This window comes from Drosophila navojoa, chromosome X, assembly GCF_054131105.1.
Source record: "Drosophila navojoa isolate 15081-1374.11 chromosome X, UAZ_NAV_1.0, whole genome shotgun sequence".
NCBI lineage: Eukaryota > Metazoa > Arthropoda > Insecta > Diptera > Drosophilidae > Drosophila > Drosophila navojoa.
In genome coordinates this window covers 14,205,231-14,231,956 of record NC_142895.1, presented here as the reverse complement: position 1 = coordinate 14,231,956, position 26,726 = coordinate 14,205,231, and the positions used below count along the sequence as shown (strand labels likewise).

General features: G+C 39.9%; 4 protein-coding genes and 1 long non-coding RNA gene across 7 annotated transcripts; 2 read left to right on the top strand and 3 right to left on the bottom strand.

Annotated features, from left to right (window-relative positions):
- Window positions 1-7,505: 7,505 nt before the first annotated feature.
- On the bottom strand, window positions 7,506-13,658 carry mahe (maheshvara). 2 transcript variants are annotated; one of them, XM_018107763.3, is made up of 3 exons: window positions 13,252-13,658; window positions 10,123-11,816; window positions 7,506-9,334 (listed from the first exon to the last, which is right to left on the bottom strand). In XM_018107763.3, exons 2-3 carry the CDS (start codon window positions 11,623-11,625, stop codon window positions 7,949-7,951), a joined length of 2,889 nt encoding a protein of 962 aa, XP_017963252.1. In that variant the 5' UTR covers window positions 11,626-11,816; window positions 13,252-13,658; the 3' UTR covers window positions 7,506-7,948. The 2 variants fall into 2 exon arrangements, with proteins under 2 accessions (XP_017963252.1, XP_089120395.1); XM_089264269.1 differs by lacking the exon at window positions 13,252-13,658 and adding an exon at window positions 12,831-12,966.
- Window positions 13,659-13,795: 137 nt separating this feature from the next.
- Dhdds (Dehydrodolichyl diphosphate synthase subunit) lies at window positions 13,796-15,076 on the bottom strand. The gene is made up of 2 exons (XM_018107797.3): window positions 14,325-15,076; window positions 13,796-14,107 (listed from the first exon to the last, which is right to left on the bottom strand). The coding sequence occupies exons 1-2, from the start codon at window positions 14,991-14,993 to the stop codon at window positions 13,862-13,864; spliced, it is 915 nt and encodes a 304-aa protein (XP_017963286.1). The 5' UTR covers window positions 14,994-15,076; the 3' UTR covers window positions 13,796-13,861.
- Window positions 15,077-15,386: 310 nt separating this feature from the next.
- On the top strand, window positions 15,387-16,462 carry LOC108655959 (small ribosomal subunit protein uS11A). 2 transcript variants are annotated; one of them, XM_018107803.3, is made up of 3 exons: window positions 15,387-15,533; window positions 15,807-16,070; window positions 16,140-16,462. In XM_018107803.3, the coding sequence occupies exons 2-3, from the start codon at window positions 15,834-15,836 to the stop codon at window positions 16,356-16,358; spliced, it is 456 nt and encodes a 151-aa protein (XP_017963292.1). In that variant the 5' UTR covers window positions 15,387-15,533; window positions 15,807-15,833; the 3' UTR covers window positions 16,359-16,462. The 2 variants fall into 2 exon arrangements, with proteins under 2 accessions (XP_017963292.1, XP_089120412.1); XM_089264286.1 differs by lacking the exon at window positions 15,387-15,533 and having other exon boundaries at window positions 15,775-16,070.
- A 351-nt stretch (window positions 16,463-16,813) lies between these two features.
- Window positions 16,814-19,492, bottom strand: LOC149090633 (uncharacterized). Its single transcript, XR_016197385.1, has 4 exons — window positions 18,776-19,492; window positions 17,528-18,030; window positions 17,083-17,469; window positions 16,814-17,005 (listed from the first exon to the last, which is right to left on the bottom strand). It is a non-coding gene; the product is annotated as an uncharacterized LOC149090633 (long non-coding RNA).
- A 228-nt stretch (window positions 19,493-19,720) lies between these two features.
- Window positions 19,721-26,455, top strand: THADA (Thyroid adenoma-associated protein homolog). The gene is made up of 7 exons (XM_018107756.3): window positions 19,721-19,923; window positions 19,996-20,155; window positions 20,223-20,489; window positions 20,786-21,609; window positions 21,687-23,875; window positions 23,947-24,114; window positions 24,924-26,455. Exons 1-7 carry the CDS (start codon window positions 19,815-19,817, stop codon window positions 26,439-26,441), a joined length of 5,235 nt encoding a protein of 1,744 aa, XP_017963245.1. The 5' UTR covers window positions 19,721-19,814; the 3' UTR covers window positions 26,442-26,455.
- Window positions 26,456-26,726: the final 271 nt, after the last annotated feature.

The window sequence follows — 26,726 nt, the reverse complement described above, 5'->3', positions numbered from 1 at the left end:
CTGAGATGCTGATGATGGTATTTTAAATAAAAATTGCAAAAATGAAATGCCGAAAATGCCTTTTGAACTTAACGGGAACTAATGGGTGCGATTGAAATGCTGGTAAAAATCTCGGCTTTCCATAGATGCCTAAGAATTAGGGCATTGTAGATCGATCTTGCTATTGTTCAAATTCAGCTTCCCAATAGATCGATAACAGGCAAACGATTACAAATACAATTACTGTTAAGCCTTTACAATAGTGGTTAACTCAGATTGAAGCCTAAGTTCATTCACTAGGTTTCTATAGAGTCGAGTCATACTACATATGGTCTTAAGTGTTATGGACTTGTATTGAATTTACATTGCCTAACTCTATTCCATTTGATTGATATTATATTATATAATATTGAATTTCAAATCTACTCATAAAAGACGCTATATATGAAACGTGGAGATAAGCAGAGGAGAATCTGAAGATAGCTAAGCATTTGAAGCCAAGCTATAAACAAGTCTGATGGGGATTACTTGGAAGGCCAGATCACGAATATACTTTATAGGTTCTCAAACACTTCCTTCTGGCTGTTACATTGCTTTTTACAAAAACATTTCCAGTTATCAGGCTATATATAAGAGCAATACCAAAATCCGAGCAACTCTTGGAAGCTACTTACATAAAATTTTTGAATATACTTAACCCTCAATCCACGATAATTTCCACAAATTACCCAATTGAAAAATGAAGACAATTTTTATGGAATTTGTTTAAAAGTGTTTGTTTTATTACATAGATATCATTCGCTTTGTGAACACATACCTCGTACATAGATAGTTATGAGCTTTATGCGTTCATGTAATAAGGTTAGCCCTTAAATTGTTGTTTAGAATTTTACGAATATGTTGTTCAGACCATCTCTATAATTAGGGCTAAGGGATATGGGCGGGTATTGTATATATTTAAGGTAGGAGGCTTGGGCAGGGGTACACGGGTAGGGCATGGCCTTATCAAGGAAGTGGTAGTGCATGTGTGTGTGTTGCTTAATATATATAAGATAAATTGGTTACAATATATTTTATTTTAATTTATTTTGTTTTCTGTTCCTTTTTTTTTTTGTTTTTTCTGCATGTGTCGAACGCGAATTCGAACTTCGAATTCCGCACTTCGAATTACATCAATTAATTAAACACATGCACTTATATATGCATTAAGTGTTGAATTCATAAGTTGTATATATGTATGTATGTATGCATATATGTATATATAATTGAATATATATATATATAAATTCATGTACATTTAAGTATATGAATATATATATAATTATTATTAATATTATAATTTTTGAATGTGTGTGCATTGTTTGTTGGGTTTACTTAAGCTCTAAACATTTCAATTAAATAAGTAAATTGTTATTTTTTGTAATGTTTTCAATTTTTTTTTTATTTCTTTTATTTTTTATTTAACTTTGTTTTGTCCACTGCGTACATTGATTTCTCGTTTGTTTACTTTTTTCTCTTTTTTTTTTTAAATCTTAAAATCATGCATAATGCATGTATGTACGATGTATGCATGTATGTATATGTTTGCATGTATGTATGCATCTGTATATGTATGTCTAAATGCACGCTCGTTCGAAATGGCTAAGAATCTGCATTTGCTTACACAAATTGTATTTGTTTTGCTTCCTTTCATTTGGTTTTGGTATTTTGTTTTTACATGTTTTCTTTTCTTTGCTTACACAACAAATATTTAGTTGTATGTATTTAAAAAAAAAAAAAAAATTAAAGAAAATTATTTATGAAAAATTTCTCATGTGTTAATCTCCATTCAAATGAACCAAATGTGATTAGAAGTGTTGTGTGTGTGTGTATGTGTGTGTGTGTGCGAGTTCTCTTTTTTTTATTTCTTTTTAAACTAGTTTGTATAAATTGTTGGCTTGCTTTTGAATATTATAATATTTAGTTAGTTCATATTTCAAAGTTTCTCATTGTTGAAAGTTCACTTTTTGTTGTTGGCGAAATACAATCATGACAATAATAATTAACTCTTGTTGTATATCGATTATCGTCGTCAAGTGTCATCGTCAAATGTCATTGCCGATACAAATATATATATATATATATATGTATATGTGTGTGTCTGTGTTCACACATGCATACATATGTATGTATGTACTTATGTTATATTGTGTTACGAGCAATGTTAACATTTAACGTATGTATCTACGTATTTCTACACATTCCTCGTTTTGTTATTATTTTGTAACTGTATCACAATGGGTTTTCTCTTCTCTTTCATGTCGCGTTCTCAACTTCATTCATTCTTGCAATTTTTTTTTTATTTTTCTTTTTTTTTTTATACATTTTTTCATTTGTTTTCATTATCCCTTTTCATACTTCAGTTCATACCATTTTAGCTATGATGAGGCCAAAATTTCAAAGTTTCAAAATTTTTTTTTCTCTTATCACTTACAATGCTGATTTAGTTTTTATTTTTTATTTATTTTCAAATTGTTGCTGAATTTATGTGTAAAATTGTTTTCTTTTTTTCTGCATCTAACTTTGGCCCTTAACAGTAGTTTGTTTCTGTGTGTGTGTGTGTGTTGATCTGTTTCTAAGTGTACATGTGTGTGTGTGTGTTTGTGTGTGTGCATTTTGGCAATTGTGCGTTGTCGAATTGTTTTTTTGTTGTATTTAGCTTTGTTTAAATGCATTTTCCACTTACTTCATAACCAGCGGCTGGCTTTTGATAAATGTATGTAGTATGTATGTATGTAGTATGTATTGTATTGCATGTAGATATATAGGGTCTCTATACATACCTATATGTATGAGAGAGAAACAAAACGATGATTTTAACATAAGATATACACGACGCTTGAAGCAAAGTAAACACACAAAAAACTATTTTAGTTATCAAAATACATATTTATATAATAACGGCATATATTTTTGTTTGTTTGTTTCATTCTATTTGGCTGCTTGTTGCGTTTTTTGTATTTTTTCTCTTTTTTTTTTTTGTTTTGCTTTGCTTTTTTTTGACTTATTAAAAAAAAAAACACGAAAACGAAACGTTTGCGATACGTTGTGTTACGTTACGTTGTAATTACGTGACGTTAAGCTGCACAAATTTTCTTGTTTGCTTTTTTGTATTCTTCAAAAAATTGCATTTTTCGTATTTTCAAAAATATATGTTCTATATATCATCTTTGTATATGTACATACATATATATTTGTAAAAATATATACACATATATATATAACTATATATATAGATAAGAGAGAGAGGGAGGGAGAGAGACCGAGACAGACACAGTAATTGAAATAGTTTCAGAAACAGAGAATAATTATATACGTGTGTGTGTGTAAGAGAGAAAGAGATAGAGAGATACTGAGTGTAAAGGTGAACTTTACAAGTTGCAGTCAAATTTTCCATTTGTTTTTTTTGTAGTTTTTCAATTTTTTTGTTGTTATTTTCTTCGTTGCATCTTTTCAGTTTGTTACGCTTAAATTTTTATCAGTTTCAACTTTTTCTCTTTTTTTTTTGTTGGTTTTCTTTGTTTCGTTTAGCTCTGTGTATGGGTATGCGTGTGTGTGTACGTGTGAGTGTGTATACAGTGTGTGTTCACAACAACTTATAGGTAATACAATACAAATATCGCACTTTGAAGGTTTTATTTCTTAAAAAAAAAAAGAATGTTTGCCTCATGTCATCCATAATACATATTAATAGCCATAAAGTATTGGCATTGTTGGCTTAGCCATCATCAGACATTGTCTATATATAAATACATACATACATATAAGTATATATGTATATATATATACATATACATGACAATAATACAAATACATAACATATAAATTCAGCCATTGTTGGGCTTCTGTCGCTCTGTTACTTCATTTCTTTTCTTCTTCTTCTTTTTTTTTTGTGTGTTTTCATCGTTTTTAAATTGGTTATTAATTAGTATTTTTTTTTATAAGTCTATCACATCATCACAATTAGGTTGCATTTAAAAAAAAAATCAAAACAAAAACAAAAACAACAAAAATGCCTAGACAGTGGGCCGTGGGTAGCGGGCTGCCAATCTGAACGTAGGTCCTGGCTACCCACCTGGCTGCACACCTGCAATACCTGGGCGATTTTTTTTTCGTATCTTTCTTTTGTTTTCGTTTTCACTTAGTAACATTGTGTATACATATACATATAAAAAATAATATAGTATTTAGTTTTCAGCTTCTAAGACAAAAAAAATTCTTTTTTTTTATTTTTTTTAAGCGTATGAGAGATTAACAAAAAGGATATTAAAAAAAAAAAAAAACAAAAAACAAAATAATAATAATTATAATAAACAATGTCTTCCACTTATGGTATTCGATTATAATATCTATATATATGTATATATACATATATATAAATTGTGTTTACACATATATATATATATATATAAATATATAAATATTTTTCGTATGTATTTTCGCTTCTTTTAAATGTAATTTTTGTTTACAAGGAGATCCATGTGGTGTGATATATACTTTCTTTAATTTGTTGTCCCTATCTGATTAAGTTGCTAAAGACAATGTATATATATATATATAAATCAAAATATATATATATACATATATATGTGTATATATATTCTTGTATATGTATATATAAAGAAATTTTGCAGTTACAACATACGCTACTCTGTCTGTCTGTCTGTGTGGGTGTGTACTGTGTGTGTGTGTGTATGTATGTATGTATGTATTTCTATTCACTTGTGTCCTGTCTCTTCTTCTTCACTATTTGTTCACTATTTTCTTTGTACTGATTTTCCACTTTCAAAGGATAAACTTAGAAAATTCTTTCATTATTTTAAATACTAAAATATTGTAAATATTTTCTTCCTTTACTCTTTATTTCGCTTTTTGCGTTACTGGCAGAAGGCAAAGCAACAACAACTGGGCAACAATTTGGACCAAGTTAGCTAACTAATTAACTGGGCTCACAATATGGACTACAGTATTTCATGTCTGTCCGATCTACCAAAGCCAAAAACAAAACCAAGTCGATTTAATGAAACGACCAAATTTTTAAGCCAAGAAAAACATAAAAAAAGACTGGTGCAGTCGGGTGTTACCGACTACAGAATACTCATTCACCAATTGAAATAGAGGATGACATCAGCTAGTCATTCAACTAACGGACGGACGGACGGACAATATACGTGATTTACTTCCGTGAATGAGTATAATAAAGCAAATAATTTTATATATGTATATATATATATGTAATTATGCATTCCTGTTCTGCAATATTATCATTATTATTACTATTATCATCATCATTTGTTGTTGCTTTTGTGAATGGCTTTTGATGGTGTTTTGTATTTGAATTAACTTGTTCCACGTTATTTTTGCTCGTTTACATTTTCTTTTTCTTTTATATGGATGAATGTGGCGTATTTTCTTTTTCTTAATTCTGTTGAAAAATTTCCTCTTAGATTTTAAATGATTTTCCATTTTCTTCCAGTATTTTGAATAGAACTTTTGATTTTGGCGATTTTGTATATCTATATAGTAGTTTTACACACAGAATAAAAAGTTCAGTGTAAATATTATTCATTTAGATTTAACAAAAACAAAAACAAAAAAAAAAAAACGTTAATAAATAAAAATTAAATTAAATTAACAGAAATCAATTCAAATCGCGTTTTCGCCTTTTTGATATTATTTAACTTCAAGATACGCATACCAAGCACAATTATATGCATGATCATATATATGTAGAAATATAATCGTATAAAACAAAAACAATATAATATATATAAGTATACATATATGTATGTATATATATATATGTAAATATTACTTGAACAAAGTGTTTTGGTTTTCTTTCCAATACATATTTCATTGTTTGTTTCAATTCGTTTTACATACTTCTATCAAAGCAGCGCTGTTTTTCTTTCTATATTTTATTTACTTTTTACGAATTTCTAAAAATTTCTTTTCAATTTTTCAGTTCGCTTTTTGTTTTTTCGAAAAAAACGTTTAAGCTGCAGTTCGCTTTGAATGTACGCGTGTGTGTATGTGTAAGAGAGATAGTTTTTCTTAGTGTGTGTGTGTGTATATATGTGTGCGAGTGTTTTTTTTTTCTTTTTCAGCTTTGTTGAGTATTATTAGCTTAGTTTGTTATTATGGAAATATTTTCGTTTGTTTTCTTTTATCATTCTCGTTTTTATATATGTATATATATATTATATAAGCAAACCTTTAATTTCATACCAACCAAGTTAAGGAAAAGGTTTTCAAAATTTTCTTTTCTCAATTTGTTGTTTTCTTTCATCGTTTTTTTTTTGTTCATACAATTTTTGTGTGTGTTTTCTGTGTGCATGATTTTCTTTTAACTCTTCGTTACTGTTATTATTGTTTACTTTGATTTTCGTTCGTTTTTCAAACAAATTACTATGGTTTATCTTGTTGGTCAGATTGCTATAGACGCTCTATGTGTTTATAGCATCTTAGAAGTTTGGATCTCACAATTATGCATAACAAACGGTATGGAAAGGTGAACAAATCATTTAAGTATATGCAGGACATATGCCTATGTGTATGTGTGTGTGTGTGTGTGTGTGTGTGTGTTAACAAAAGAATAACTAATTTAGAACAAACAAAAAAATATTGGTTTTTTATAATCACTCAACTTTGGAACATTCGAAAAACATGCAATTTGTTGCGATCGCATTAGAATGATTATTAACTAGTTTACTAGATTAGTTACTTAGTTAGTTAATTGTTGTTGTTGTAGATGATGATTGATGATGATGTTGTTTTTCTGTTGTATCGAGCGTTGCTTTAATGTTTGTTGTTGTTGTTGTTTAACCAAATAGGCGGCTGATTCATGACGTTGTCATTGTGGAAGAGAGAGAGAGAGGGGAAAAATTAAACAATAACTGAAGCTCAACTGTTGACTTTACTTACCTAGATTATTGTGGTTGTTTTTTACAATGTTGTTTGTTGTCTTTGATGATTGTGTTGTAGTATTTGTTGTTGCAGCTGCCGCCATTTGCATAACAAACAGTCTGTGTGTCTGTGAGTCTGTCTATGTGTGCGTTTGTTATAAGAGAAATAATAATAAATATAAATGGACATGCAAGTCCGTAAGTTTTGTGTGTGTTGTGTATATGTGAGTGTTTATATGTTTATATATAGATACACATATATTTCAATGTATATATATATGCATAAATACGAAAATAGTATGTAAAAAGGGAGTAACTTGTGCTTCTGCAAATATTTGTTTTCTATTCATATTCTGTCGTATGTTTCATTCGTCAATTGTTGCCATTTGAGTCCGCGTTGTTCTTGTTGTTGTTGTTGTTAATATTATTTTGAAAGTTGCTTGCTCTGTCCATTAGCAACGATCTTGCCGTTGCCTCTTACACTGTCAACTAACAGCGCTGTAGCTGTTAACATAGCAGTGCTGTTAACATCGAATCGATTGAATCGTACGATTCTTATGTACGCATATATATATATCTCTATTTTTCGAGCAGACACAAGCAAATAGACATATCCTCTAGATTGCATATGTATGCTCTTTAAATAATTCAAGTTAGTTTCATATATATATATATTATATATATATATGGAAATAGGCATATCGAATATACGTGATTTGAACGACCCGGAGTCTCGAGTCCATTGTCAATTATGACTTTTTATTAAATCGCGTATATAAGTGCTTAAGTGTGTATGTCTGTGTGTGTTTGGTTGTTTGTGTGTGTGTGTGTGTGTGTTTGTGTATGTCCGTAGTTGTATGTTGTTGTTGCTGTTGTTAATTATTCCTCTTCCTTTCTGGTTCTACCACCTCTTCCGCTAGTTCTTGCCGTTTTTTTTTTTTTGCTTGATTACATCTCTTACATTTGGGTATTGCAGTATTTGGACTCTGGAAAAAGACAGGATTTATGGGCGAACCACCACCAGCTTAATGCTGGCCAGCCTGCTCAATGGCAGCGCCCGGTCCGGGCCCAGCCACGGCTGGTGCAAACTGATGATGCTGTGTCGTATAGTATGTGGCCGGCATATTGAACTGGCTGGCATAGGGATTGGTGCCGGGCGCAGCGGCTGTTGTTAGCACGCCCGAAGCATCGTACATGTAGGCGCCCGGTGCGGCCGCCACCTGTGCACGTCCAGCACCACTGGCAACGGCGGCCGCCGCAGCAGCCGCCACAGCGGCAATTGGTGGTGAATTGGCCGGCGTATAGTGAACCATCGGTGTGGTGACACCAGCGGTTGCATACTCCTTGAATGCCTTGTCATCAGCGCCAGGATGTTGCTTTGGCTTCTGCTGTTGCTGTTGCTGCTGCTGCTGTTGGGCCTGCTGCTGTTGCTGTTGGTAATGTTGCGGCTGCTGTTGCTGCTGCTGCTGTTGGTAGTCACGTTTCGGGTACTGCTGGAAGCGCGGCATGCCAGTGCCAGTGGCCGCTGCATTTGGCGGCACGAATTGTCCACGATTACGATAATTGGGCTGCATAAATGCGCCGCCCTGTTGGCCCAAATGCGGCTGGCCGGCATTCACGTGCGCACCACCAGCACCGCCGGCAGCGCCGCCAGCCCCATTGTGTCCCATAATGGCACGCGGTCCGCCATTGTTGAATGGAGCACGCGGACGATATGTGGCATTGCCGTTGCGATTGGCACCATCGAGACCCGGCTGCTGATTGAGGGCAGTGCCAACGCCTCCACGATTCCAATTGCCAACGTTGCCGGCGATGCCGCCATTGGGCTGATAACTGTTGCCGCCAGCGGCATATTGCGGCTGATAGCCCGTGCGATTGGCGTAGCCATTGTTGATGCCGCCGCCGCCATTGTTGCCCGCCTGATAGTTGAGCGGATTGCTGCGCTGCTGATAGACATTGGCAGTGTTGCCACCGCCGCCGCCGCCATTGCCGTTGCTGTTCCAGCGCTTGTTGCCGCGATAGTTGGCCGAGTTGGGCATGGCGCGTGCCAGTTCGAGCAGCTCCTGGGAGGGCGTCTGTCCAGCCTCCTCCAATACCGAGATCAGCTCACGGGCCTGCTTGGCATTGTCCGGCGTAAAGAATGTGTACGCCGTGCCCAGCTGCTGGCACCGTCCGGTGCGTCCAATGCGATGCACATAATTCTCCGAAGAATTGGGATAATCATAATTGATCACATACTGCAAATCCTCAACGTCCAGGCCACGTGATGCCACATCTGTTGCAATCAATATATTCGATTTGCCATTACGGAAATCCTTCAGCACAGAATCGCGTTCACTCTGCGACTTGTCGCCATGTATCGATGTGGCTACGTAGCCCTCGTTGCGAATTATCTGCAATATGTCCTCCACCTGCAAATTGACAATTGTTTAGAAGGCTGACCAGTCATGCCTGATATCTAGCTATCTGTACTAATATCATATATATATATTATACATACTATCTATACGTATATCATTATCTAAACCAACCTAATTTAGATTTGACCTTAGTCACATTGCCTTTTGGTATAACTTATGGAAATACCTAGACTATACAAAAACTTGATTATGAAACAACATGAACTATATACAACCGTAAGATATACTAATACATATTCGATTACAGGTAATATATATTATATTATATTACATTATATTACAGGTAATATATATTATTATATTATCGTATAATTTATTTAAATCTTAAACTTTCTATGGAATGATTTGTATTCTAACCGTATATTTTAGACCGTATATTTTAGATTTAGGCTTAATCTATTTTCTTGAATATTCCTTTACCATTTTCATACTAGATCTAATACATAAACAGTATATTATAGTATATTTGATCTAAGCTATACTTGATTCTATTTGCCTGAAACAAATTTATGCATTAGAGGAAAACTAGTGCAATTGTACAATTGAGTTAAGATCCACTCGAATCGGGAAATCGATTTCGATTTCGTTTACATTGCTTTCACTGATAGTAAGATCTAGTTTATGTCTTCTATCCCGAAACTTCCTTTACAAATTTGATACTAATCTATTTCCCTAAACTTTTCAAGCTCCATTACAATATCATTTATACAATATGACAATGCTTTAATCGAATTTCCTAAAACTCCCCTCCTTTTCTTTTAATTTTAAACGTAACTCACCTTGATTTTAGTTTCCACAAATATGATAATTTTGTTGGATCCACCATTATTCGATGGCGATGTGATATCCTTGAGCAGTCTAACCAGGAGCTGCGGCTTCTCGTTCTCATTGCAAATCTCGACAATCTGACGAATATTGTGATTGGCTGACAGATTCATTGAGCCGATATTGATTTGAATGTAATCATTGAGAAAATCACCGGCCAAAGCCTGCACCTCCTTTGGCCAAGTGGCCGACCACATTACAACCTGCCGATCCGGACGTATCTGTTCAATGATCTTGCGTATTTGGGGCTCGAAGCCCATGTCAAGCATACGATCGGCCTCATCCAGGACCAGATATGTGCAACGCTGCAAATTGGTATTGCGATTCTCGAGAAAATCAATTAGACGTCCGGGCGTCGCAATAATGACCTCAACGCCGCGCTCCAAGTCACGCGCCTGCGGCACCTTGGAGGAGCCACCGAAAATGCATGTATGACGAATTTCGGGTTTGCACAAATGCCCATAGTCCCGCACAACCGACTGAATTTGCTGGGCCAGCTCACGTGTGGGAGCCAAGACCAAGGCGATGGGTCCCTCGCCTCGCATCAATGGCGGCTGATTACTGATGTGCACAATGGCTGGCAGCATGTAGGCTAACGTTTTGCCGGATCCGGTCTGGGCAATGCCAACCAAGTCGCGTCCACTTAAGGCAATGGGCCAGCCCTGGGCCTGGATGGCCGTTGGCTTGGTGAAGCCTTGACGCTTCATTTCATCAATAATGTGCGGAGGAAGGGAGCTCTCCTCGAAATTGGCCACCGGATGGGGTAGCTCATTGCCCGAGACGGTTATCTCCAGTTCATGACGCATCTCGGCCACCGCCTGCTCGCTGCGATTCATCGTATTTGGATGCATGATATAGAAGTCCTTTTGAAACGGTGCCAAATTCTCCCATTGCGGCTTCTCCAGATTACGGCCCGGATTCTTGGCCTTCTCACGCTGCAATTCGGCACGCTCCTCCTTCGACAGCATGCCCAATGCGGCTGCATTGTAATTGGCACTGCCGCCGCCATGATAGCCGCCGCCATTGCCCAGGCCATTGTGGGGCTTCTGATAGCGTTGCGTGTAGCTTGGATTCTTGGTGCGCGGTCCGCCTTGGAAGGCGATGCCATTGGCGCCAGTGAATGCGCCATTTTGCATAGCATTGCCGCCGCCGGCGGCGCTGGTGCGATACGGATTGCCGCCGGCGCCCATGCTAATGCCATTTTGGATGCCGTAGGTCATCACGCCGTAGGGCTGGCCAAAGTGCATGCCGCCAGCAGCGGCACCGCCGCCGGCGCCATTCAGAGCCGCAGCATTGCCAGCGGCTGTGGCAAAGTTATTGCGCGGATAGTAGGGACGATCGTGGCGCGGTCCATTGCCGCCGCCAGCAGCTGCGCCGCCGCCTCCGTTGCCATAATAGCCGCCCGTGTGCTGCTGCTGAACGCCGCCAGCGTTTGGTGCATATGCGCCTGCGTACATTGTTGTAACTCCAAACACTTCCGTCTCTGCGTATGTGTGCGTGTATATGTCTGGATGTGAGTGTATGAGTGCGTGCGTGAGTGTCAGTTGTGGTATTGTGTGGGTGTATGTGTGCGCGTGGAATTGCGGATGGCTGTTTATTTTGCTTCGCTGTTGAATAGCTTTCCCTTGTCCGCAGCTTTAAAGTCCGCCTATATATATAAAAGAATCCAAAATAAATCAAATATTCAATTACAATCAATTTCAATAAGGCATGATTTCCCTCTTGAGGAATATAAATATCCCTGCACTTGACCGCAATAAAACAGGGTATCGAATAACAGTGCTCTAATAAATAGCATACAACTGTCAGCCCAATGCATGTGTGTGTGTGTGTGTGTGTTTGTGTGTAAAAGTGCTCTCCATATGAAAATGTTTATTTTACTTGCCACTTTGTACAAAGTAAATAAATATTTATCATAAACAAAATGCATATTATGATTATGTGCCCATTAATTGTATACTATGTCAGAAAAATAAATAAATATACAATGAAATTCTCAGAAATTTGAGAAACTCTATGTTGTTCACTTAAGATTAAAACAATACACAATAATTACCCGTTGTTGTATCAAATTTTAATATTCACTTATATCAAATATCAAACACTAAAGTTTAAAAGTTTTTTGCAATTTTCTTTTTTACGTTTGTCCTGTCAACTTTAGTCAAAATTTGCTGAGTGAGTTGTTTGACAGACACGAATGCGGTGTACATGTATGTGTGCGTATATTGGCTGTTAATGTTGACAAATTACATACATAGATGTATGTTAGTCGACATGTATGTATATGTGGGGTATTTGAACATGCTACTTTAACAGTTAACTGCCGTGTGCATTGTACAAAGCTTTGTTTGCAATTTGTGAATATGAAATAGACGATTGCAGAGTCAATGCTGTTAACATTAAATTAACATGTGACATGGCTACCGCACACACACATACACAAACACACACGATTCACGAGAGTCCCAACTGTAGTTAGTGTATTGAATTAAATTTGTATTCAGTTAGAATTAGATAAAATCATGTGCTCGCCGGCACATAAACGCCGTATATCCTTTGCAAACAGCATTATATGCATACATGTATATGCTTATTTACGTATGCATACGGATGCACGAACGCATCCATGCACGCACATACATGTGTATACGTAAAAATATACCTTTGAACGCGGAATTGCACTTAAGTGTTGATTAGTTTAGTTGTTTGTGTGTCTGCAATTGATGCAAACGCAGCAACGACGACGCGACTACGAGAGAACATTCATTGCTGTGTTGCTTAATTCCATAAACTGCATGTAAAATGTACCATAACGGCGAGCCCCCTGCTGCCCTCTCTCTCTACCTTTGACTTATGCGGCATAACGTTCGCGCAAATAAAAAAAATCAATACAGCATCGCCCGCGGCCGAGCAAAAGGGAAGAAAAATATGAACAGAAAGAGAGCAACACGCAGAACGGCACACAACACTAACGTTTACACATACACATACATATATAATAACGGAGCACTGTGTATAGATATACATATGTATGTATCTACACACATACATACATAGGGACAAATCGTAGCACATTTACTTACCCTTTATTTTCGTGTTAATTGTTGACTTCTAATAATTTGGAGCTACTTTGAAACGTTGAACAAAATATTTGTCGTATTATAGTCGAACGTGATGCGGTCGCGTGTAAATCTTTTATGCGGATTTCGAGAGAAATTTGTTTTTTTTTTTTTGTCGATTTTTTTCGTCGTCACGCCTAGTGTAAGAAAACTAGAGCTAGAGCTTGAAATTAATTGCTTTTAACACTGAAAACTAACTTTAAAGCTAACTAAAAGTGTACTTTGTTTTACACTATTTTATGAAAAACTAATGCCTATTACTTTTCTTGTGTATTTGTATATATATTTTTACAACAAAAAAAGTTTTGCAAGATGGTAATTTCAGCAATTACCACCAATGTGAAAGAGAGTTGCAAGCGCATTGCGTTATCGTATTTTCAAGCGATAGTTATCGATTCACCGATATATATTCTATGTTGTGAATAAACCTGTAGTTGCGATGGAAGCGTGACTCAGTGATCAATCACCGTGATAAATAACTGACTGATATTCGAAAGACAATGCGTACCCATATTATTTAAATCTTTATTTACCTATCACAACATTTAATCTACATTTAACGATTTGCCCGACTTCAATTGGAGGCCAAAGCAATCAACAATTTCCGGCGATTGGCATCTATCCTATGCAAAAACTTTTGAACGCGCAGGCTATAGAATTCACCGGCCTTGGCCAGTTGTGTGCTATGGAGGCGTTCGCCACTTTTAAACCGCTCCATCCGACATCGATCGCACTGATAGGCCACAATGCTGGCCAGGAAGTTCCAGATAGTTATCTGCGGCCACAGCACATCCGTAAAGTACAGCACAGATGAGCTCAGCTGAAAGAGACGAAATGTAAATTAAGCTATTAGCGCTTGCCAACCAAATGGGATATTTAGAACAAACTTTGTTCAACACAAAGGAGACAAAGTAGCAACATTCTATTCGAGACTTGCAGCTAAATTATGCTTACTCGCTCATTTAGCATGGAAGCAGACATTTTATGTTGACAAAGCTTGTTCTAGATATTAGTTCTTGTGGATTCAGTTTGCTTACCTGCCACATCATAAAGTCACTCAGACGCGTCTCGCCAGAGGTGCGGAACACCATGTCCGGCGGCGGGGAGTGACGTGTGTAGAGGCATTCCTCAAGCAGTCGTTCATTGATATCGGACGGATGCAATGGCTCATCATCGGAGGTCTCGTCGCTTTTGAGAATAGATTCGACAGCCTGGGTCATTTCGTCGCGGGAAGTATAGGCAAAGGCGATATTCAAAAACAGCTTGTCATTGTGTTCGGTACGCAGCATCGCCGTCGCAATGTGGCGCTGCAGATCTTCGGGTAGTAAGAGAATGTTGCCAATGACACGAATGCGTATGCCGTGCTCATCCAGGCGATCGGTCTCCTCCAGCAATTTGGCAAACTTTTCTCGGGCCAGATTGAAGAGACCTTCAACCTCTTCGTTGGAGCGCTTGAAGTTCTCTATACTGAAGGCGAAAGTTGTCACCTCTTTGATGCCCAGATCCACACACCAGCGCAGCACATCGGCTAGTTTGGAGAAGCCACGCGAATGACCCTCGATCTTATCAAGCTGCTTGGAGCGGGCGAATCGTCGATTCCCATCCATGACAAATGCTATGTGGTTGGGTATCCTGCCGGTTGAGTGCAGAATCTGCAATGCCCACTTTTGTAAACATGTATAGCGGTAATCTGAAATCCACGACATCGTTCCTAGCCCGTTCCAAATACACCTTGTGACAGTCAAAAATAAATTCTTATCGAATGCAACAGTTGCAGTTAGACATTATCGAATATACAAGTTAATTGTGATAAGTTTACTATCGATTGCCTATGAATCATTCTGCAATAAAAATCTATTTTTCTTATTACTTAAAATGTTATTTTAAATAAATGTTACATATATAATTGTATTTTACTGATCCTTGAAATATTCACTTTCTTTCACTTTCTTTTAGCTGCATAGACTATCAAGTGATGTTGATTGCTTAGCTCCGAATTAAAAATAAAATATCCAGATAATAAGCCGTTTAAAAATGATAATTTTATTATAAATATTCTCGCCAAAAGTAATCCAAATCACGATATATAATAATTCAACGATAGTTTTGTATTAGGTGAGCAATCATTTTCTATTGCAACCGTGGGCAGATTTTGACAGTTCTCATGCTTATTGTGAATTGAGTGGCAACTCCCCTTTGACAGCTGCTTCATAGCCTTCTTTTTTAATATCCGGTTCACGCAATTGGTTCGTGTTGTGACATTCTCTCGATTTTAAATGCAGAAAAAAACATATTAAAGCCCTAAATTCAAAACAAAAACATGAATAGCACAATAGACATTAAGTGCAATATATTTTCCGCAGATTTGCGGCTTAATTTCCTGTTTTTGTTTCGATTTGCTCCAGCCGCCATGACAGCTTTTTGTTTTGTTTTTTTTTTTTGTGTGCCATGTGCCTAGCATATGAAGAATGTGAATATACAAATTGTTGAACTATTGTGTAAATGCTTCTTCCCAACAGTTGCCGATCGTTCTTAATTGCTGCAGAATGGCTCCCAGGAAGGCTAAAGTTCAGAAAGAGGAAGTGCAGGTCTCGCTTGGCCCACAAGTGCGCGATGGCGAGAACGTTTTCGGCGTTGCCCACATCTACGCCAGCTTCAACGACACTTTCGTGCATGTTACCGACTTGTCCGGTCGCGAAACCATCGCACGTGTCACTGGTGGCATGAAGGTCAAGGCTGATCGTGATGAGGCTTCCCCCTACGCCGCCATGTTGGCCGCTCAGGTTCGTCTTGCAATTATCGATATTTGTGTACAGAATTTGCAATAATAATATATTGAATTTTGCTTTCAGGATGTGGCTGAGAGGTGCAAAGTTCTGGGCATTACTGCTCTGCACATCAAATTGCGCGCTACTGGCGGCAACAAGACCAAGACACCCGGACCCGGTGCCCAATCCGCACTGCGTGCCTTGGCCCGTTCATCCATGAAAATCGGTCGCATTGAGGATGTTACACCTATTCCATCCGATTCCACACGCAGGAAGGGCGGTCGTCGTGGTCGCCGTCTGTAAATTTTACAGCATACAATGCAGAAAAGAATGCACATTATGTTCATGTATTTGTATGTTTCTAATTGATGAATACATTGTAATAAAAATCTAAAACACCGATATAAGTTTTAACTGAAGTGTGGTGCGAGTTCTCCGCTAGGCCAACATGTCAAGTCTTGGGCATTTAATGGGAACTAAATAAGGCAACGTTTCAAAGTGTTTCAAATGGGTGCTAAGCATTCGCTGTTAGCAGGTTCGCCTCCCTGGCTAATCATTCCAATAGTTCAATAAATGCTACAATTTCATTTCATATCTATACAAGCGTAGTAGCCGTTAGAAACTCACAAAATTAGTTTACAGCAGACGTGATCAGCATCAGTGCTGCCAACTTTTTACCAGAATAAAAAGCTGTTTTTAGATGGAAGAAACGGAAAAAAAAGCTGAAAATTTTTACAAAAAAGCCTAAAAAAAAGCGGTTTTTATGGTTTGATTGTTTTTTTTTTTTTTTTTTTTTTTTTTTAATTTACAAGATTTTTAGCATGCTATCTAATTCTTCGCGACTAGCATCGGTTTCAGAATCGTACGACCTGTTAGTACCTATCATGCGAAGATAATTTGAAGGAACTTTGTATTCATAGCAGCATTTGCCCAGTCTTCGCAAACCATATCTGTGTGTTATATTAAATAAAAAAGTAATATATATATATATATCGGTATCATCTTTTCACTCTCAATAAAATATTACCTTATGCTAAGAATACTGTTTATTGTGCTTAGGCTCATTGAGTTCCTTAACTTGGACTTTACCAAGTTAAGCTGGCTAAATACGCGTTCCACCTCCGCGTTGGACCATGGTAATGAAAACATTTGCAGGGCAACAGCTGCCAAGTCAAGGAATCTGCGGTTGCCGCCAGAATCCTTGTAATTGGAGACTTCATTCCAAAATTTGGAGCTGTCATTAACGTTTTCCCACTTAACTAGATTAATATCATAGTACTGCCGCTCAATGTCGGCTATTCTGTCTACTTGGAGGTGTTCCAACAATTCTGTAATTCCTTTTTTTTTAGTTGACAGAATTTTATCAACGGAAAAAACGTCAATGTTTTTTAAGATTTTAAAATTGTCGGGGAGCCTGCAGATAAAATCAAAATTATTTAACGGTCGGTAGAAGAATCAGAAAAATTGGTTACCTCTGCTTTAGCTGCTTGATAAGTTCAATAACAAAAGAAGAGCAGCGAGCACGAATTTCTTGCTCGAGGCCTGCATCGATATTTAAAGACTTGATTTTCTTTTCAAAATCATACCCTTTGTACATATCGGATTCTACATGCTCTTCAAAGTTTTCTATTTCCAATACGTCGATTTCCTTGATAGGTGGAACAATTAAATTTTTTAACGATTTAATGGCAAACATTAAGTCGTTTAGCAATTCTGTGGCATTTGTTTTATTGCTTTGAAAGCACTTGTTTACTTTTTGCATGTCGGACAGAATTGGTTTTAAAAAAATTAAATATAATTTATTAATTTGGTCATTATATAATTCATAGAGAATTTGCGACTTGTAGCATTTGTCTTTTGTCGCGGCCAATTCGAAATGCAATTTGAGCTCGTCCCATTGGTCCAAAATGCGTGATACAGCTAACTCAATGGATAGCCATCTGGTGTCGCTCACTTTAGGTATTTTCAATGGAGCCTTCGGATATATCAAAAAAATTATACGTTCAAATTAAAATAAACTAAAATTTTTTTACGAAAATACTTTGACAACAACGAAACGAAAGACAAAAAAAAAAAACTCATATTGAAAAATAAAAAAAAATTTGATGTTAATAATCTGAATTCAAACCGGCACATGAAAAATAAAATACTCACATTTAACTACATAGGTTAAAAACAAATTCGAGAACATATAACAGAGATATGGGCAAATTTTCACACAAACCTTATCATCATTAATGCATTTATAAATTTTACTATACTCCATTTGCCGAAATGAGCTTTTACAAAACCAATTATAGGTTTCGTAAATTAAAAACTCTAGTTTTTCCGGCAAATGTTGTCTACAAACTTGGCTAACGGCAAGTTGCACAGAATGACAAACACATTTTACCAAAATTAGCTGTGGAGCCTCCTTCTTCAGTTCTGTGTACACACTCCTGTTTGTGCCAACCATAACAGTAGCATTATCGGTACCAATGCCAATTAGATTTTTAATATCTAATTTGTATGACAATAACACGTTTTTAACGCCATCAACAATGCAAGTAGCATTACCAAATTCTAGGCTAACCAGACTTAAAAATGTTGAGACGAATTCACCTCGCGGAACGGAAAAGTACTTAATTACCAAACCTAAATAAGTATTCATATATGTACATACATGCCATACATGAAATTAAATATATTAAAATAACAAAAACAATTATTAAGATAAATACCTAAAAGTTTTGTAACGCTGATGTCCGTTGATTCATCGAGTATAAGGCTGAACTTAGAGTCGCCTATATCGCTGCACAAATCTTCATAAAAATGACGCGCCAAAACATTTTTTATAATACTGGTGCATTTTGTGCGATGAAGCTTTATTCGCCCGGCAGTTGCACTATCAAAATGGCTGCTGCATAAATTGCCCAAATGGTCTACCTGTGCCATAGCTGCGTGCTGTGCAATAAACAGACACAATGCTGCTTCCTGTTCAAAAGCTTTTGTAGGCAAGGTACCAAAATCAATTTTATTCTTTTGCTGGAAGCCACCCAGCGCACTTGTGTGTTTTTTCGTGCTTGCATGAGCACGAAGATCGCTCAGCTTTGCAGTTATTGTAGTCTTACAATAACTGCAATAGACCCTTGTGTCGTCCGTGTCATCCCTGCGAAGCCACTCCTTGAATTCTTCGCTCTTTATCCAAGCATCACGGCACTTTTGCTTATATTCTTTTGGCATGACGAAATTTGTAGCCGAAAAAATCCCACTTATTGTGATCACAGTTTGTGTAAAGCAGTGGTAGTGATATTGGTGAATATCGACGTAAACGACGTAAAGCTGCCACTCTTTGACACATTTGGTATATTTTTACCAAACTTCCTCACAGATTTATCGAAAATGGTAGATTTAAATACCAAACTTTTCTTACAAGTGGCAACCGCGATGCTACATGTTTTCAGTATTAAAAAAATCGAAGTATTAAAAAAAATCGAAAAAAGCCTAATTCATTTTCAAAAAAGCCAGAATTCCCGCTTCCCGCAATTCTTAAATATTTCCCGCAATTTGTCTTCGGAAAAAGCCAGATTTGACGGGAAAAAAGCTAAATTGGCAGCAGTGATCAGCATACCTGCGACATATATTATCGATACCTAACATAATATCGATATTGTTTTATTTATTTTATAGAAATCTGCCATCCCTCTAGAAGCAAGTCGGCAGGCGACAGTAGGTGCTTGATTCTCGTGCCGGCAGTTGTAAATAGTTCAGTTTTTAATAATGAACGACGTTAGCCTGCGCGTATCAGCTTTAAAGCTGTGCGCGCATCCAAAGCGATTTAGCGAGATGCGCAATGCACTGGTCCCACTGCCGTCGAAGTGGCGAAACTGTGAGTACAAGAAAATAACCCACAGCAAACAGCTGGGAGACTAACGTGGCTTTCCTACGACACGATGTCTAGCACCAATCGACTATGTGGTGGAATTTGCTCAGGCCAACAATTGTGCCAAACAACTGTCCGTAGTGAAGGATGCCTTCGAGAATCCGCGCTCACTTCCCTTTCTGGCCGATATCCTTTTTTTATGCCCTCTGAAGCACCCCGTGCGCGGCGTTCTGACCAGGTATGGTATATGGTTATGATATCAGCTAAATTGAGATTTTGCTCATTTCCCAACTTCAAACTCGCAGACTGTTCTCAGGTGCCGAGAGCAGCAAACGCTCCCCAATCACTCACAGCAAGGAGAGCATACTGAACGCCCTACGTTGTGCTCTACGCCATGTGTCCGTCAACATCAACAATAGCTGCGCCTGCCCCGACGAGATAAACGACCTCTTTGTCTCGGTCAGTGGCTGCCTGCAGAACTTTCCGTTCGGACGCGATGCGCTGGCCCTGGAAATTTACTGCTTAATACCATTGGTGCCCAAGGCTATGGCCATCTTCTGGGGCTTATTAAGGTAAGCTTGCAGTTAATTGAGAGAAAAAAAAAACATGCATAAAAAGTATTTGGATGCATGGTGAAAGCTGAAAATTTGACAGCATGTTTTTCACTATGACAGCTCATCTTCAGGATGTACAAGGCTGACGCATCATCATATTTGACAGCTAGTTCGTAGTTTTTGTTAAGCATAGAGTTTATGTCAGTCATCAGAGACTTTGGCATTCTCTTATTGGGGACAACATTGCATGAAATGCACTTCCAGATCTTGAGATTCAGATTCGCATTTAATTCCGAGTATTCTCCCCTTTGCAGTGGCACAGACACAGAGATCTCGCCGACGCGTCGCAACGAGTGTTACTTATATCTGCAGAATCTGTTGCGCTTCCACGTCAACTACATGACTGAGTTTAGGTCAGAGCTAGTGCCTGATCGTTGTACGCCATTGAAGTCCATTGACGCGATTGCCGAGCAGGCATCCCGCCATGTGGATACGCCGTGGGATGTGCGCGCCGTTGCCGGCCTCGCAATTGGCCATAATGCGCGTCTGTTTGATGATTTTGGCAATTATCTGCTCAAGTGTCAATCTCTGAAAGATTTCAACGATTTACCCATGAAGGCCGCAGCGCTGCTGATGCTGCAGAAGAGCGACTACGACGTCTATGCTGCCCAAGCACTGGACATACTGAGGTGCATTTTGGAGCATGTCGAGAGCGCCAGCAACGTTAGCAACTTCTTGGTCTATCTGTCCAAGCATCTGAATACCTATTCGAAATCGTTGGGCGGCATTAAGTTAACCGATCGACCTCAGATCATATATAGCCTGATATTGGCCCTGCTCATGCGCTTCTCCTTGGAGCACATCACGAGCAACATCGAAACGATACGACACATGTGCGCCAGCTTATTGCATCAGGTGCTTGAGCACTGCAAGGCCGCCGGCCAGACAAAAGTCATGTCACAGGTCTATATACAGTACGAGCGTCAGCGCATGCCGCTCCCATCCGTCTGCCTGATGCTGCAGCAAGTGGTCGAGGTGATGGGCGTCAAGGCGGTGATGACGAATTGTCCGGGCATCTTTGAAAAATTGTTTATTCCCCATCTGGGGCGGGAGGATAGCGTCAATTCGCTGTTCAAAAGTAAGTCTCTCTCTCTCTCACGAGTTGTCCATTGAGTATTCACAAGTTCATTCAAATCAAATCAAATCAAATTGCAGGCATGATGACCGTTGCCCACCAGGAGGAGGCATCCAAGGACTGGAGGCGCCTGTGGTGTTCACTGCTTTATAGGTCCGCTGTACCCCGCGACGAACGCTTGATCTGCATTGAGCGCCTGATCAAGGCCGCCGTTAACCTCGATGATGAAGTGCTGCCCGAATTGATGATACAGCGCAATTTGCCATTCAGCACCAAACTGGCAGCCATGCTGACGGCACGTTGTCATGGCCAGCAGCGTGCGGTCAAGACGCTGTTCGTCGATCATCTGGGTGAGATCAGCTCAGCGCTGATTGGCGTCGATGACAATTCCCGGCTGTTGGCCCTCTCCTTTGTGGTCGATACGCCACGCCTCAGCGAGCGGTATACGCAATTCGAGCTGGACTCCATCATTACCTATATTGAGTTCAATGCCAACAATCCCAATGCCCATGTGCGCCAAATTGGCCACGGCCTCTTGCAGAAGGCGGTGAAGCGACTGGAATATAATCTGGCCCAGCAGCTGAAGAACAGCCCACAGGCCGTAAATGAAGATAATATACTGATCATTTTTGTGAACAAGCTGCTCGACATGCTGGCCATGAATCTGTTTCCCACCGCCAACTACGGCCGGCGCTGGCTATCGTTGCGCCTCCTGAATGATTGCATCCAAATGATGGAACGTCTCAATTTGGCCTGGCGACAGCGCATGCCGCCACAGTTGTGGCCCTATTTGGATTACTGTCTGCGCGACAGCTATGAGCACAATAAGGTGCAGGCCGCCCAGCTGTTGGCCAAATTCCAGGCCTGCTGTCCATATGACCCAATGGAAATCTTGGAGCAGCTAAAGTCGGTGCGTGTGACAGACTCCTCCATGGCCGTCTATCGCCTGCAGGTGTACTGCAAGGCAGCCGAGGTGGCACTGATACCGCCCCTTAGTCAAAAGGCTGCGATTCCCAAGCATCATGCACGCGACTATGTTGTCCTACAGATGTGCCTGAAACATTTGCGGAAGGGCGCTGGCCTGGCCGCTATCGACTTGACGGAGGCGGCCAAAACGAATCCGTTGTATGGCCTGCTCTTCGCCAGCCGGCACTTGCTGCTCCAACTCGAGCTGAAGCCCCTGGCCGAGGATGCGCTCTGGATTGATTATATTGAGGATCTGCTGAACATCTGTGTCACAATCACTGACATCATGCTGCCCATTGTGGGCAGCGATTCGCCGGAGGGCATGTTGCCGGGACAACAGAAGCCACCGGCCGAACCCACAGAGGATGCCGATAGGCAGGCCGAATTGGATACGCTGTCTCTGGTGCCGCAGATGGTGTTGCTGAGCGCCTGGCGCAGCATCAAGGAGATTGCCCTGATCATGGGCGATTTGGTGCAGCGTGCCCCGCTCGAGCAGGAGCGTCAACATCACTATTTGCTCAGCCAAATGCAGGTGGCGTTGATTGGTGATCAGTTTATATTGCTGCTGGCGGACGTCAAGCATCGCGGCGCCTTCGAGCAGGCATATGTGGGCTTCACCTGGCTCTGCCGTCGCTTCTGGCACAGCGATGAGCCGGCCCTCAGTCAGCTGCCGCCCAAGTGGCTGGACGAGGCAATGCGCCTGGTCAGTGGCCTGGGCGACAGGGAGCTGTGCTCCACACGCCGCAGCGCCGGCATGCCCTATATGCTGCAGGCGCTGATCTGTACCGAACTGAAGCTGGGCACCCACAACACCTTCAAGCGTAGCATGTCCCTGCTGATGGAAGTGTGCGAGCGTCAAGAGCCGGGCGCTGATGCGGCCATTGCACGCAGTCATGCCATGAATATAATGCGTGCGCTCTTCCGCTGCAGCGAGCTGGCCGATGTGGTAGGCGATTTTGTGGGGCGTGGCATTCAGTGCGCCCTCGAGAGCATAATGGCCGCCGAGTGGAATGAGCGCAATAGTGCCACACTGATGCTCTCTGCGCTGATGGTGCGCGTCTTTGGTGTGGAGCGCGCCCGCTCCGATAGCGGTGAGCTGCACGTGCGCAATCGCATGACCGGACGGATCTTCTTTACACGCTATCCCAAGCTCTTTGACTACTTCTATGAGAACCTGAGCAAGGCAGCCGAACGGTGTCGCGCCTCGCCAAAGGGTGGCCAGACGGTGCAGCTGGAGGCCATGCTGCAGTTGCTCTACCGCCTCTATCCATCCTCCATGGAGGGATCCGAAACTAGTCTGAATGTGTGTACACTATATATATATATATATATCTATATCTCTTTAACCCTTTTGCCATTCTTTTCGCCTTTTAGCTCAGCGCCTTTGTGCCCTTCCTGGAGGCAATCACGTGCGTGAACGATAGCACCACACGATATCGCAGCTGCGAGGTCTTAGCCAACTTTGGGAATGCCACCTTGGCCATTGAGCACATTCGCCGCATTACAACGATGTTCACTGTGATCAACTTTAAGCACAAGAGAGTGAGTGTCGAGTGCTTTCAAAGGATATTCATTGATAATTCTATTTTACTTTTAGCTTCAGGAGTATTTACTTATTGTTTATCAGTGGCAATGCACGTTACTCTACACATATACACATATACATACATATATGCTTATGAATATTTTTTTTTTAGTTGCATAAGCACAAAGGAACCTAGTCAAATGGGAGAATGTATTTCTCATATAGCTAGTAATTGCTGGATCATTGGGTGACCTCATATATCACTAAGCTGACTGCATATAGTACTATAATTCTAATAATGTAATAATGTAAGATGCAATTAGAGATTATTAGTAGAATTTGTATTATTAGTAGTATTAGAGAGAATTAGTAGATCTCTTCTGTTGATGTCCTCGTAGCCTTCTATTGTAAATTATCCCTTACTTGTAGAGTGTATACGAGCTATATATTATCTTTTGATTTGATTTTTTTTTTTTATAAGAAACCAAACTATCCGTAGTTTCCGTAAGTTTGCTTTTTAACTCTTCTCTTCTTAGCTAAGTTTTCGTCTAAAACTCAAATCTACTTTCATTATAATAGTAAAAGTTGTTCTCTTTCAATCATGTTTCTCTTAAGCAAACGAAAAACTTTTTTTTTCCAAGACTTCGTTATAATTTTTTTATTTATTTTTAAATTTTTTTTTTTTTATATATTATGTATTATTTTATATTATATTTTTTTTTTTTTATATCATCCCACATTTCCCTGTATACTCTTGATTGATAAGCAATATAATTCTAACATAGTATCTCAGATATTAACATAATATCTCTATATATGCTTGCAGGGCGAACCCTTTCCCAAAAATATTAATCTATTGCACGGCAAGGTGTTGCAGCTGAAGGAGCTGTACCGCGTTGCTCGCTGGCAGGATGTGCGGCTGATCAGCGCTATGATGTATATGATGTCTGTGATCGCTGTGAAGATGATACATCACGATATGTTCATCTTTCGCACCATTGTGATGGTGTTGACGGACGCGCTGCTGGATCTGCAGGACTGCAGACATATTGGGGCGCCGGTGCTCAATGCTTTGATCGCCATCTATGACCTGGACCATATGTTGATCTATCGTCGGTGCAAGGAATATACCGTGTCGCCGAAATTCTTTGCGATATTCGCACTGCATTTGCACCGGCTGACCCTGAAGCCGGATGGCCTCCTGGATCACATGTTTAAGATGCTGGTGCAACCGGATAATCTGCCATCGAAGCTGCAGCAGGTGAAGATCGATTTGTGGCTGTATACGCTCATCGATCAAGTCGCCTCCGGCGGCAGCAAAGCACGTGGCCTCATCGAACCCTACGAGCTGAAGTACTTCGATTTCGATCCCGATGTGGTGGCCTATTACAAGACGCTGTCGCTCAGCCAGCGCACCAATCTGGCTAACCAATTGCGTGGATCAAAGCAGGTGAAGCTGCATGCGACGAAAATGGCCGGAATAATTGATTGCTCGCCACAGTGGGCGCCGGGCCTGTCGTGCCGTGTGTTCACCGTCCTGGCCCTGCTGAATGACGTCGATATGTCGATGATGCAGCTGCTCGATCGCGGCGGCTACGATGTGGAGCCAGGCGTTACCATTTGCCTAACGCGCCTCATCATGGACAACGGCATGCTGAGCAACTATCAGTATTACTGGGACGAACTGATCCGCTACGCTGTGGTTAACTCGACGCCCAAGAGGCCGGTTTATATGCGTTACAGATCCGCCCAGCTGCTGGACCGATTGACCGTGCACGTTCAGCAAATCATCCACTCGGATAACGTGGTCATCATTGGCAACTATATACGTCTGGTGCTGCAGCTGCTCGTCGATGAGTCGGAGATGGTGCGCAATTACACAGCGGAATTGGCGTCCAGCTGCATGGGCCTCTATTTGTCTGGCGAGTGGACGCTGGAGAGTGTCTTAGATGTGACTATGCTGCCCGTTGAGGCGGAGAAGTTCTTTTTGGAGCACATGTTCGAGGCCCTTCAGCGCTACAAGACGGATGGCAAATTCCTGATCACCTGTTTCAATTTGATTGTGGAACCATTCGTCAGTTTCGAGCTGTTGAGCCATCGCATCCTCGATGAGGCGCCATCCAAGAGTTTTAGTATCGATGACGAACCCGAGAGCGAAATCTTCGATAAGCAGGAGGTCAATCAGTACTGTGAGGGATTGCGTATTGCTTCGGTAGTGGCGAAGAGTTTCAAGGTCGCATTTGCAAATAATGAGGAGCTGATGACCGCTCTCGATGCCGTGGAGAGAATGTGCTCATATAAAGGATTTACCGAGGAACCAATTCCTCCAAGAATCATCTCCTAAAACAAACACACAAACAGCACACACAAACATCACACACAAACACACTAAGGCCACACCATTAGTACAAAACCTAAACATGAACGAAGGAAGGAAAGAAAGAGAGAATGAATGAAACTACAAGCTGCATTTAAATCCAATTGGATTTTTTATAAAACACACGCATTTATCATGCACATAATACAGGCAATCAATACAAACACATAGGCGTAGATAATTAGAAAAATTATGTCGTAGACATTGCAATCAATTCCTATTGCAATTTTAGTATTAAATACTAAATATTTT